At 40.3% G+C, this 13290-nt stretch overlaps 1 protein-coding gene across 1 annotated transcript in view; it reads left to right on the top strand.

Moving 5' to 3' along the window:
* SLC35A1 (solute carrier family 35 member A1) overlaps positions 1-11890 on the top strand; it is a 17458-nt gene extending 5568 nt beyond the window's left edge. Inside the window, exons 3-8 of the mRNA XM_015812853.2 lie at positions 2887-3046; positions 4118-4270; positions 6370-6436; positions 7674-7850; positions 9290-9424; positions 10970-11890. Coding sequence (XP_015668339.1) covers positions 2887-3046; positions 4118-4270; positions 6370-6436; positions 7674-7850; positions 9290-9424; positions 10970-11100 — 823 coding nt within the window. The 3' untranslated portion in view covers positions 11101-11890. The remainder of the gene's footprint in view (positions 1-2886; positions 3047-4117; positions 4271-6369; positions 6437-7673; positions 7851-9289; positions 9425-10969) is intronic.
* The last annotated feature ends 1400 nt before the right edge of the window (positions 11891-13290 follow it).

Genomic DNA, 13290 nt, shown 5'->3' with positions numbered 1-13290 from the left:
AAGAAGGAGAGGAAAGAGAAAGGAAAGAGAAAGAAAGCGAGGGGGAGAGGAAAGAGAAAAAGAGGAAAGAAAAAAGATTGAGAAAAGAGAGAGAGGAAAGAAAGAGGAAAGAGAAGAGAAAGAGGAAAGAGAAATAAAGGAAAGAGAGAGGAAAGAGAGAAAGGAAAGAGAAAGGAAGGAAAGAGGAAAGAGAAGAAAAAAGGAAAGAAAGGAGAAAGAGAGGAAAGAAAGTTAGAGGAAAGAGAAAGAGAGAAAGAGGAAAGAGAGAGAGGAAAGAGAAAGAGAAAGAGGGGGAGAGGAAAGAGAGAGAGGGGAGAGGAAAGGGAAAGGAAAGAGAGAGAGAGAGAAAGAGGAAAGAGAGGGAGAGGAAAGAGGCATAAAATAATTCATTTGCATTTAATTGTAATGGTTCAAAGAATGTTCGGAAAAATGTTCGGCCCTCCAGCACGTTCATTTCATCCAATCTGGCCCTCTTTGAAAAAAGTTTGGACACCCCTGCTCTAGGGATATAGGTCAGCAACTCAAATTGCCCTCCTTTGTGATGGCTATGATGGATGGAGATGATACAGTCCAAATGCATTTTGAGGGCAATGAGTTGGAGAATGCTAGTGTGAAGGATTTATAATGAGCTTTATTAATTCTTCAGTGATATCAGCTATAAGAATGTGGTTCCATCTCCACGGTCTATTCCCTGAAACTACTTTTCTTCCAACTGGATTTAGGTACCAAAAGGAACCCTGGATAGGAAGGAAAAGTGGCACCCAGGTGGGACTAGTGAGAGAATAGGTTACACAGCTGGCCACATGTCCCTACTTCTAAGATTGGGCCCATCAGCCCACATGTTGGGTGAAATCCATTTTTAAGCTACCCCATGTTGTTTTTATATTTGAGTCTTACCTTGATAAGTTATTGCAATACAACTTGACTCAATGACTACTCCTCAAAAGGTTGCAGGCACCTCTGTAGTTTCTTACTTCTTCTAATTTTCCTGATCATCTGGCATTGTTACCAAGAGAGATATTTTCTGACGCCAGTCTTAATTATCTTGGAGAAGTTAGGAATTATTCTGAAATCAGAGTTTCAATAAATAAATAGTTTTCTAAATACCAAGACATTTATGTATGATTGTCACCTTGAGTTACTTATAAAGTAACAAAGGCGGGCTAAAAATCTAATTCATTTAATAAATAAATAAAAATAAAACCTTGCTTCTAGGTCAAGGGTAGGCAACCTCGGCTCTTTTATGACTCATGGACTTCAACTCCCAGAATTCCTGAGTCAGCCATGCTGACTCAGGAATTCTGGGAGTTGAAGTCCATGAGTCATAAAAGAGCCGAGGTTGCCTACCCCTGTTCTAGGGCATTGTGTTTTTTCTTATGCGTGAAAAAGGGAGAGGGTAGTATCTTTCCTGCCCTCCCCCTCCCTATCCTGTAGAGAGAACCAGGCTCCATACAAGATGGAGCACCAGCAAACATGGCTCTCGCCATAATGGATGATAATGGGAAAGATGTTTAGGGGCAGGGCAGACCTATTCAGAATTACTGAGGACCGATCCAAGTCCTCTGACAGGAAAGATTAAGAAGTGTCCTGTCCTTTTGTACTTTCTCAGGAATCACCTTGTTAATGAATGCTCGTTAACAAAGTGCAATTCTACCAAGATCATCTCAGGTGGAATTGTTTTCATTGAAACTGCTGGGAAACAATGGGGGGAAGGTTCTGAGCACAGGCCTCTCCAAATGGCCTCTTTCTGGTCAAAGATCGAAAAAGGCTGACATTGAACCTATGCAGGTAGTCCTCAAGTTACGACCACAATTGAGCCCAAAATTTATGTTGCCAAGTTCTTGTGGAATACGAAAGGACTCTTACGAATTCCAGAGGGGGTTAGCAGAGAAGTTTATTTGCGCAGGTTCAGAAGCATAAAGACAGGCAATTCTGAACAAGGAGGGCGGGGTTAGACTTCAGTTTTATACTTTCCTTTTCTTAGGAACAAAGGACTACACATTGTAATACACATTGTAATACATTAGGATCGTTTCTCATGGGCATACAATGGTAGGTTTTGCTACATACAAAGTATCTATGTGCAATGCGCATTTGGTTAGTCACATATTACTGACACAGAACTTTCCCAGTGATTATGCATTACATCATTATTCTAGCAATTATGCAGACAAATCATTATTCCAGCAATTGTTCATTTTACTACATTAAAGTGAAACATTTGTTAAGAGTTTTGCCCCATTTTATGACTTTTCCTGCCACCATTGTTAAGTGAACCATTGCATTTGTTAAGTTAGTAACGTGGTTGTTAAGTGAAATCTGGCTTCCCTGTTGACTTTGCTTGTCAGAAGGTCACCAAAGGCCTAGGTCACATGAGCCCAGGAATTGCAACCGTCATGAGCCAGTTGCTAAGCAACTGAATTTTGATCATGTGAGCATGGGGAATGCCGCAACAGTCATAAGTGTGAAAAACGGTCACTTGTTCAACTTTGTAACTTTGAGCGGTCACTAATGAACTATTATAAGTTTAGGTTAGGGCTACCTTTATAATGCCTGTACTTCCCTACTATAAGAAGTGGCAATCCCAACTTTCTGAAGCACCATGGCAAGCTGATGTCTTGCTGGCTTTCACGGACTAGCAAGGCATTATTAAGAGATGATTAAGATCATCCAGATGATTCCGGGCAGGTGTTCTTCATGAGTAGACCAACTGCTCTTTGTACACTGGCTTATGAGTGCAGTTTTTGTATTTTTCTGCTTGTGTTTTTTGTGGGTTGTATTCATTTTTATTCTGTTCATGTATAATTATTAATAAAATTATATGAAAAAAAAGAAGTAGTAATAGTCCAACTTCTCCTAAAACATTTTCCTTTTTATTTTCCTCAGAGAGACTGGAAGCCTGGGTAAATTGTCAATGTCTTTGAAAGAAAATGTCTTAGGCAGTCCTAAAGAATTATTGAAATTAAGTGTTCCTTCGGTTGTGTATGCTGTTCAGAATAACATGGCCTTCCTGGCGCTCAGCAATTTGGATGCAGCAGTTTATCAGGTAATTTGAGTGATGTTCCAAAGTTGAATCCTTTGCCATGTCAGCCAGAAGTATGGTGTTCACACACATGTGGATGTCCCAAAGGTGTTTTTCCAAGAAGTGAAACGTACTGTCCTGAAACTGATGAAGCTTCTTAGATGAAAAGCGAAACATCTTCAAGGAAAAACAAAGTCCAGTTGTCTTTTGGAAAAGCACCTTTGGGACAACCATGACTGAGAATCTCCATAGCTACACATATATGGGTGTTCTTCAGTCAGTGGTTACAGTGTCTAGGCCAGGGGTAGGTAACCTTGGCTCTTTTATGACTCGTGGACTTCAACTCCCAGAATTCCTGAGCCAGCCATGCTGAGGGGAAAGGGAGAGGTTTCCAAGCTGAGCCATGCTGGCTCAGGAATTCTGGGAGTTGAAGTCCACGAGTCATAAAAGAGCCGAGGTTGCCTACCCCTGCTCTAGGGTCATCTGGCACACAAGGAAGACGAACAGCAGTGCTACTGCGAAAAGGTGGCATTGTAACGCAACAATTTTCCAGTAGAAATAGTTTACCCTTTTAGCTATATGCTTCTGAAATAGAAGCATAGAAATCTTCCATAAGAAAAGTGCTTTAGGCCCTCCGTAATTGTGTGAATTTTTGATGTGGTAGGGAGAGAAGTTGGAAACTAAATGGGTGGTCTTAAAAGTTTCATTACTGAAAAATAACAAGGAAAGTACAAAATGTTGAAACATTGGGAAGGTAAGCAAATGATTATCTTTGCTGCCTAGCATTTAATACCATATTCAAAATTAAAGACGACCTGGGTGTACCATCTTGATTGTGACAACTATACTTGGCATTTAACACATTGCGTAGAAGTGGCACTGCAACAATAAAAGTTGATATAATTGGTTACTTGCAGGTAATTAAAACAAAAATTACATTTAACAATATTAGTCTCCATATCACTTGAATGATATAACAATCCTTTTCCCTTACTTTTTTCAATATTAAAAATCATTTTTGGAAGGCTTTTTTGTGCCATATAGATGGGATTATGCATTTCTGAAATAAAACATATCTCAAACTCAATGGTTTAGGTGACATATCAGCTGAAAATCCCCTGCACAGCCTTATGTACCATCCTGATGCTGAACCGTACGCTTAGCCGATTGCAGTGGTTTTCAGTGTTTATGCTGTGTGGTGGAGTCACACTTGTGCAGTGGAAACCAGCTCAGGCTACAAAAGTTCAGGTAAGCATTCTGCCTGGGAGCCTTTATTTTCATTTTTCTTACAGAAAACAAAAACGGTAACTTGTATAAAAACCAGCAGATTTTTTTTTGGGGGGGGAGGAACAATAATCTGAAACCTGTGTTCCTTAGCTGAATGTTTTAATAGAAGTAGACATGTGCTGAATTATACAATTTTCGCTGTACAGGTAGTTCTTGAGTTACGACTACAATTGAGCCCAAAATTTATGTTGCGAAGTAAAACATTTCTTAAGTGAGTTTTGCCCCATTTTACGACTTTTCTTGCCACGGTTGGTAAGTGAATCATTGCATTGTTAAGTTAGTGACATGGTTGTTAAGTGAGTCTGGCTTCCCCATTGACTTTGTCTGTCAGAAGGTCGCAAAAGTTGATCACATGACCCCTGGGACACTATAACCGTCATAAATATGAATCAGTTACCTAGCATCTGAATTTTGATCATGTGACCATGAGGATGCTTCAACAGTCGTAAGTGTGAGAAATGGTCATAAGTCACTTTTTTTAGTGCTGTTGTAACTTTGAATGGTCACTAAATGAATGACTACCTGTATTTTAATATTTAAACATGGGTAAGTTTCGGAGGGCCTAGGCCGGGGCTAGGCAAGCTTGGCGCTTTTATGACTCGTGGACTTCAACTCCCAGAATTCCTGAGCCAGCCATGCTGAGGGGAAAGGGAGAATTTCCAAGCTGAGCCAGGCTGGCTCAGGAATTCTGGGAGTTGAAGTCCACAAGTCATAAAAGAGCCAAGCTTGCCTACCCCTGGCCTAGGACTAGAGCATTCTCCCTTTTCTCAGTAGAAGCCAGCTATCCCCTGGCACCATTTTTATGGGGCTGAAATGAGAAAGGAGTGATTTCAGAACTTCCAGGAAGTTCTTATATTACTAGTTTACAGCACTTTTTTTTCTTTCTGACCTCCCTCTTTTTGCCTCCACTGTTTCCTTCTTTCTGGCTCTCTTTTGCAAGGAAGAGATAAGTTTGAACTAATGGCAAAAGTGTCTGAATTTAGCTTAAGAGTCTGATGAAATAAGCTAATCCCAATGCACCCAAAGGTTTCCTATTCCTGTCCAGGATCATAATAAGCTACTTTACGTGTTACATAAATGCAAAGTGAGATCTGGTAGGGAAAAAAAAATTCCAAATCTGATGCGTACTTACTGGGCGATTGGACTCATTGAATTTAATGGGACGAGTGAGATCTACAAAAAAATATCTGCACTTCTACTCTGTATACCAGTGGTTCTCAACCTTTTTAATGCCGCGACCCCAACCGGTCGTAAGTCGAGGACTAAACTGGTCGTAAGTCGAGGACTAAACCAGTCGTAAGTCGAGGACTACCCAACCGGTCGTAAGTCGAGGACTTTCCCTGCCCGGGAGCGCCGCGCATGCATGGTTCCGCCCCCTGCGCGCCGAGGCGTAGCTGGCAAGCGGCAGAGGCAGAGCAGGCCGACCACCAGCTGGCCCAGCCCAAGGGGAGGTAAGGCACCCGCCGGAAAAGGGGAAAAAATGGTGGACAAAAAAATGGCGGACAAAAAAAATGGCGGACAGCCTTGCTTGGCGACCCCCATGAAATGGTCGATCAACCCCAAATGGGGTCCCGACCCACAGGTTGAGAACCACTGCTGTATACAAAATAGGCAGTATTTTCATCCAGAGCCAGGGATATAGATTTGTTCTCTATTACTTCTTTAACAGAATTCAGTTAACATCAGAAACACTTGGCTGTGTTCTTCGGAAGATAGATTATAGGCAGATGATATGCCACTTATTTGTTTAACAGTAATGCAACTGACAATAGCTAAAGGACCTAAAGAAAAACAAACCTTACTAAACACAGAAATAAGGTACCTGTGTGCAGTGATTGAGGCATTTCCCTCCTTTAGTCCAGAAGGATTGGGCACCTGATTTTATTTTCTGGAGATTATATATTTGCAGCATATCAAACGTTGCAGTTCAACTCATAGGCAAACAATACAGGGTTGCCGAAAAGTATTCTGGCTTAATAAATTGTTGTCCTAAGTTTTGAGAAGTAATTGTTACTAGTAGAGGATAAATAAATTGATTTTCTTCTTTATCACATCTTTAGGTGGAACAGAATCCACTGCTAGGATTTGGAGCGATAGCAATTGCTGTTCTGTGTTCAGGATTTGCAGGTAATAATTAAAACACAGAACATTAACCATGGTATTAGCTTATCTGATAACTCTTGTTTTCTATTTTGTACTACTGCTATCGCTTTATAGTCATTGGGACTTGAATTTCCATTGTTCATCAGTGAGGTTTTAATATGCAAGGCCACATAATCACATTGATTAGCGATGACAATTCTAGCAGTCCCCATTGCCATTCTTAAATGAGGATTGTGGTTCACTAAATGAGGACTTCACATGACGGGACTTGTGACTTCTTGCCAGTTTCAATATGCAAAGTCAATGGAGAAGCCAGTTGAGGAGGTCTCCCACTCCCACTGCTTTTGCACCCCACTGCACTCTGCAGTGCCCAGATCCCACCTGCTTGCATCTGCATTGTGTGGCAGTGCCCAACCATATGTTTGATTGTATTCATGCATGGCACTGCCTACTGTTCACTCTGATATATTCACTCAGTGTAGTGGTGACTGCCCATGTGCCCTCTATTTGTGCCATGTGGCAGTGCTCAGTCCCTGCCTTACTGCAGACGTGTCACATGGCAGTGACCACCTGCATGCTCTGCACACTTCTGCCACCCGCCCAGCCCACCTGAGCTCTGTAGCTATGACCTGCATATCAGCTTGTTTGCAAGCCACCTGAGGAAAGGCTTGTCATAACAGGGACTTGCGATTTCCTACCAGCTTCCCCATATACTTTGCTTGTTGGAAATTGTGGTCATATGACCACAGGGCGCTGCAGATGTTCATAAATATGAGCCTGTTGCCAAGCACGTGAAATATGATCGCATGACTGCGGGACGAGATGAAGCAGTTGTAATTTTGAGGGCAGGTTGTAACTTTTGGGAATTTGTTGTAATTTGAATGGTCGTTAAGCAAAGACTGCTTGTACTGATTTTTCCCCAGTCTCTGCATTTTGTCTGCAAAATTTGAAGAAATGCAAAAGCTTATCTTGCAGTTTGCTAACTTGGGAGTGGGTACCATTAAAGTGGTGTACATGACGTTAATCTAGAAATATTTGATAATGCTGTATTTCTATACTGTCACTGGGGAAGTTATGATTCAGCTAGGCTCCTTCATTGGGTTGTCAGAGAGGCTTTACATGTTGCTTTAAAAAAAAAAGTGGAAGCCTGCCTTTGACAATCAACCATAAAAGTCTAAAAATCTATTCATCTTTAAATTAGATTGATTGACTAGCTTCTTTTCCAAGGTAGCTTGTTGATCTTTTGTCACTTTCCTTTCAGGAGTGTATTTTGAGAAAGTACTAAAAAGCTCTGATACATCTTTATGGGTGAGGAACATTCAGATGTATCTCTCTGGAATTGCAATAACGTTGCTCGGGGTTTACACAGCCGAAGGCGCTCAAGTAATGGAGAAAGGATTTTTTTATGGCTATACGCCATATGTCTGGTTTGTCATCTGTAAGTACTGGGTTTGGCCTCAAACTTGTAATTGCCCAGATTGTGATGTTTTTGTAGTAATGCCAGCAGTGCTGTTTCAAATATGGGAATGTTTTGGAAAGACAGTAATTGTTAACGTTATCCAAAAGGATGACTTCAATCTAAATGTCAAATTTAGATTTAATTAGATGTAGTAGCAAATTTAAATTGAATACACATCGCAGTTCCTTTCTGCTCAGTACTGTTGAGCAGGACTGAGAAATATGTGGGGATGGCCTGTGGAAGCAGATCCCTTTTATTCTAGAACTGTAATGAAACTTGCCCCACGCCTATTATATCTGTAGAATACAAGAAATCTAATGAATGTTAATTCCGCTACAGTCTATAAACTGTAGAACTCAGCTGCTGAGGTGTACATGAGCTGACATCTGAATTCACACAGCTTGTGAATTATAGAGTGGAGGTTGGTATTCAGGCACCTTTCTGACCTTTTGGGTTTTAACTTCCGTCCACCTCAGTCAAAATCCCAAGTGGTGAGAGAGGGCGGAGAGAAATGTGGAAATAAATTTAGAGGAAAACTAGGTGGGTTATAAGGAGGCTGAGGGTTAATTGCTACCTGGTCTTTGGGACATGTTATAAGCAAATATGCTAAGGAGGATAACCTCTGGGTAAAAGGTACGTGCCTTTCAAAATCACGCCAAGGTGGTGGAATGCCAAAGTTCAATAGTTTGTTTTGGGGAAGATGAACATAATATTAAAAACAGCTGTATTACAGATTTGTGAAGCTCAAAAATCCAGTTTCTTATTAACTCTCCTAGCATTCACCAAAATTCAAGCATAAATGAGGTGTAATTCTTTTAATTTTCGTTTGTTCATGTGGGAATGATCTTGGGAAGTAGAAGGCAGAGCCACAGACTAGGCAACAATCAGGCAAGTGGCAACTTAGCCCGCAGAAGAAATAAGGGTCAGAAATAAGAAATACGTCTCAGAAAAGACCCTCCCAAGGTCCTTGGGAGTATAAAGGCAAAGATGTGGGGATTTTCAGATTTGCAAGATTCTGTTAGTATAACTTACAGTAAACTTAGAGCTAGTACTTCTGGGTGTGCTTCTTGTCTGGACTACCTTGCAAGGCTGATATAAGCTCTATTTTTAGTTCTGTTTCCTCCAGTTATCCCATCCTGCCCTCTGTGGTGTATGGAAGCTAAACAATAAAACAAAAAAGAAGCCCTTCCCCCCCATGCCAATCCATTGTTTAGATTCCAAATCAGGTTGGGTGGTTATGAGGTAAATACCTATTATCAACTGCAAATATAATCTTCAAGTTGTGGTACAGACTATGTCAACCAGGCATTGTACTTGTCAAGAAATCCTCTTGCTCATCCTTCTAAACAAATGCTATAATAGTTCTTTCTACCATGCCAGAATGTATTGGGCCTAAGCACATCTCTTTTTTGTCCTAGTTCTTTCCAGTGTTGGGGGCCTCTATACTTCGGTTGTTGTTAAATATACAGACAACATTTTGAAAGGTTTTTCGGCAGCCGCCGCCATTGTACTCTCTACAGTTGCATCCGTCCTTCTCTTTGGTTTACAAATCAGTAAGTTGCTTTGGACTATTTTGTGTTATTCGTTAAATCATTTATGATCCACAATGTCATGGAATAGGTGTTCATGGAATCAGTGATACTTTACCGTGGTTACATGGTTTAAATTGCTCATAATTTTCGGCTTTAGTCTTCTCCTAATACTATTTATGCAATTTCACAAAGAAAATGGCCAGATTATTGAATTATTTTTCCAGAGTGATCAGATCCTTATCACAATCAAACATTATGTGTCTATAGTGTATTTTTATCATATTTCATTGATTCCACTGAAATGTATTTTTCTGTAAGATTGTTATGAATGACTTGTTTCTCATATAGATAGTCCTTGTTTAGCAACCACAACTGGGATCAACAAATCTGTTGCTAAGTGAAGCAGACTCTCAAGTGGGAAATTAGATGACCATGACTGTGCATTTCTTTCCTCCACTCTTTGGAATGCTTACCCCAGCATTGGGATTAACCAGAAGAGAATTAATGTTTGGATTTACATTCATTGGAGAGCAAGAGATTACAAGAGAGTTAGCAGGCACACAATGGGGAATACACATTGAAAGCAATGCACTGGTGCCAGCAAGACATGAGTATATTGTGCAAACAGCTTAGTGCAGTCCCTATTGTATGCTTGCTTACTTTGTTGTAATCCCTTCCTCTCTCCAATCTCTATTCTGCAAGGGAGGAGAAAAAAGAATAACAGGTTAGGCAAGGACAACATGTACTGTACTGACTGCAGTGGTGATCACATAACTAAAGGAGCTGCAAAAGTCATAAATGTAGGCATTGGCCGTGTAGTTATTTTTTCAGCAGTCATAAATTTGAATGGTCACTGAATGAGGCAGTTGTTAAGCAAGGACTATCTGTATAAGGAAGCTGATGCTTAGTCTTTCAATCATGAAGTGAAGGTGAATAAGAATTTTTCAATCTTCCTAAGGTCTCAGTCATATTTAAATTTAAAATGAAGTTTCCAGTTACAGTGGTACCTTGGTACTCGTCCTCAATTGATTCTGGGAGGTGCAACGAGTACTAAAAACAAATCATGTGATTTACCAGCTTTTTGTTTCAGGCGGGAAGAACTTCCTATCTGTCCCTTTTCCTGTCAGCGACCTTCCCAGCATGGTTGACTTCTTGTCTGACCTCTGCGGCTGTCCCTTCCTTTTTCAGAGATCTTCCCAGCCTGGTTTATTTCCTGTGCACTCTCTGTGGCTGTCCCCTGCTTCCTTTTTCAGTGCATCAAGTACTATGATGAGTACCAGACAACATTTTTACGTCAAAATGCATTTGAGTACCAAATTTGATGAGATTTGAAGCAGTCGAGTACTGAGGTACCCCTGTATGCACTAATAGAATGCCCCTCCCAAAGAAGCTGTAAAATGGAAGTAGATTGTAGCAAGATATCAAAACTACTTTCCAGCAGTGAAACACAACCGATTAAACATTTGTAGAATTCATAATCGAAAGCTGCAAACCAGACTTCTTATTTTCAGTGATGAGGCTGTGATCGGGATACTTTAAACTGAGGGCTTTCTTTTTCCCTTCCAGCTATAACTTTCTCTCTGGGGGCACTGCTTGTCTGTGTTTCAATATATCTGTATGGATTGCCTCGACAAGACACAACAAAAATCCAGCCAGTAGAAACAAAAACGTCAAAAGGGAATCTTACTACCGTGTGACGTCTTGTCTTCATGAAGAATAGAAAAGGAGACAATGTGTATGCCTGTCCCCACCCCCAATTTTCTTTTTGAAAGAAAAGACTTTAATTCTTTGTGGAAAACTTCTGAAAATGAAGTCAGTTATTCATTGGATGAAAATCTACACTGGAGGAAGATTCTTCGCTAATCTGTAGAATCTCATTTTCCTTATAAACGTTGGTCTTTCACAATTGAAGATGCTGTGTGCTGAAAAGAAGGAATGGGAGGCACTGTTATACATAAATAGGGAGATGGCCGTGGAATTTACTCCTATGTTATTATGTAGGCTTTGTTGCCAGAAATGCTTGTGGTTGCAAAGAAAGGTAATTCAAATTTAAATGTGACCAAAACAACATAAAATTATATTGGAAGAATAGTGTCTTTTTCTCCATGGATACCTGGCATGAAGATCCAGCCAAGTGCTGTACTGCTTTAACGATAAAAACCATTGTTGCAATAGGAAAAACACAGAGACAATTGTGAGATGGAAGAATGCTATTACTGGAGCTTTAAAACTGAAAATGGTAACTTATCACTACTTTTTTGGAACACCACAGGAAGAAAAAAAAATACTGTGATTTCTTTTAAGAATTTTCTATTGCAAAAAGGAAGGTGATAGATGACTGTACATACATTTACTCCTGCATTGAATTAACTGGTAAATACATACATTCTTGTACAGTGTTAATTTTTTTTAAAACATTTGATTAAATATGTTTTAGAGAAAGGGAACAAATGCTATGGATTAAATATCATCTAGGTTTATATCTACTGATTTTTGTGAACTTACTTTTATACTGAAATTGTTGAGAGGTAAATATTTTTAAAGCCTTTAGCAGGTTTTCTAAAACGAGGTTTTAAGAAATGAAAATGCATAATTTCTGTAAATCAATCAAATTAAGGCTTGAATGAGAATCTGATAAATCAGATGCGAAGAAGTGATTTTTAACCTTAAAGCCAGCAAGTAGTAATTACTTCCAATTTGGTTATGAACAGAGCACAATTCATTCTGTTTCAGATTGTCTGACTCTAAATGAAATGATTGGTCCTACTTGGCCCAGAATTTGGAGGATGTCATTGTGATGTAAAAGTGCCTCACCCAATTTTTGGAGAGGGAAGGGGGAAAAAAATCTAAGACAAAACCTTCTGACAACAACTGAAGATGAAGGGGGGGGGGGAAAGCAAAATGGAAGATAGACTCTGAATACCACCTGCCCATGCTGTATACAGGTAGTCCTCAATTTATAACCTTTTGTTTAATGACTGTCCAAAGTTACAATGGCCCTGAGAAAAGTGACTTATGACTTTTTCGTACGACCATTGCAGCATCCACGTGATCAAAATTTGGAATGCTTGGCAACTGGCAAGTATTCATGAAGGTTGCAGCGTCCGGGGGGGGGGGTGTCATGTGATCACCTTTTGCAACTTGGCAAGCAAAGTCAACGGGGAAGCCAGATTCACTTAACAACTGTATTACTAGCTTAACAACTGCAGTGATTCATTTAACTGTGGCAAGGAAGGTCAGAAAATGGTGCAAAACTCACTTAACAGCTGTCCTGCTTAGCAATGGGAATTTTAGACTCAATTGTGGTCTTAAGTCGAGGACTACCTGCAATTATTTATCAGCCATTTGGGGAAAAAAAAGGACAACAGACCCAGGGAATAAGTTCAGAGAAACCAAATGTGGAAGCCAGCAGAGATTACTAGGGAAAAATAAGTAGAAGTTATTATCTTTTTTTTTTTTAGCAATTACTCTCCAGAGAGGAGAAGAAACCTCATAGTAAGCCTTCTATTTGTTGTGCACCTCTCTACTTTTTTCTGTATCATAGTAAGAAAAAGTAAAATTGTAAACGTGATAGTGGATGCTTTATTCCCACAGTGGAAATAGCACGGAGACATTTTTTTCCTGGAATAGAGGTAGCCTAAGCTTCGCAGTACATATTTCAAAATCGGATCCTCTTTGAGAGATTGGTAGCAAGGTTTCTATACGCACTTCGTCCTGCATCTTCATGTAGGCCTCCTTTGCACACTGGCAGGGTGGGGGGAGGGGATGGTTCTGTGCCAGCGGCCGCGCACAACTCCATTTGTACAAATGCCTGGCATGTGTGCCTCCCACTCAGGCAAATGGAGTGTGCATGCACGCATTCGCTCACTGCTCGCGCAAGTGGGGAT

This window comes from Protobothrops mucrosquamatus, unplaced genomic scaffold (genome assembly GCF_001527695.2).
Source record: "Protobothrops mucrosquamatus isolate PMUCROS unplaced genomic scaffold, P.Mucros_1.0 scaffold114, whole genome shotgun sequence".
NCBI lineage: Eukaryota > Metazoa > Chordata > Lepidosauria > Squamata > Viperidae > Protobothrops > Protobothrops mucrosquamatus.
The sequence above is the reverse complement of the archived record's forward strand: the minus strand, read 5'-3'. Positions and strand labels throughout refer to the sequence as shown.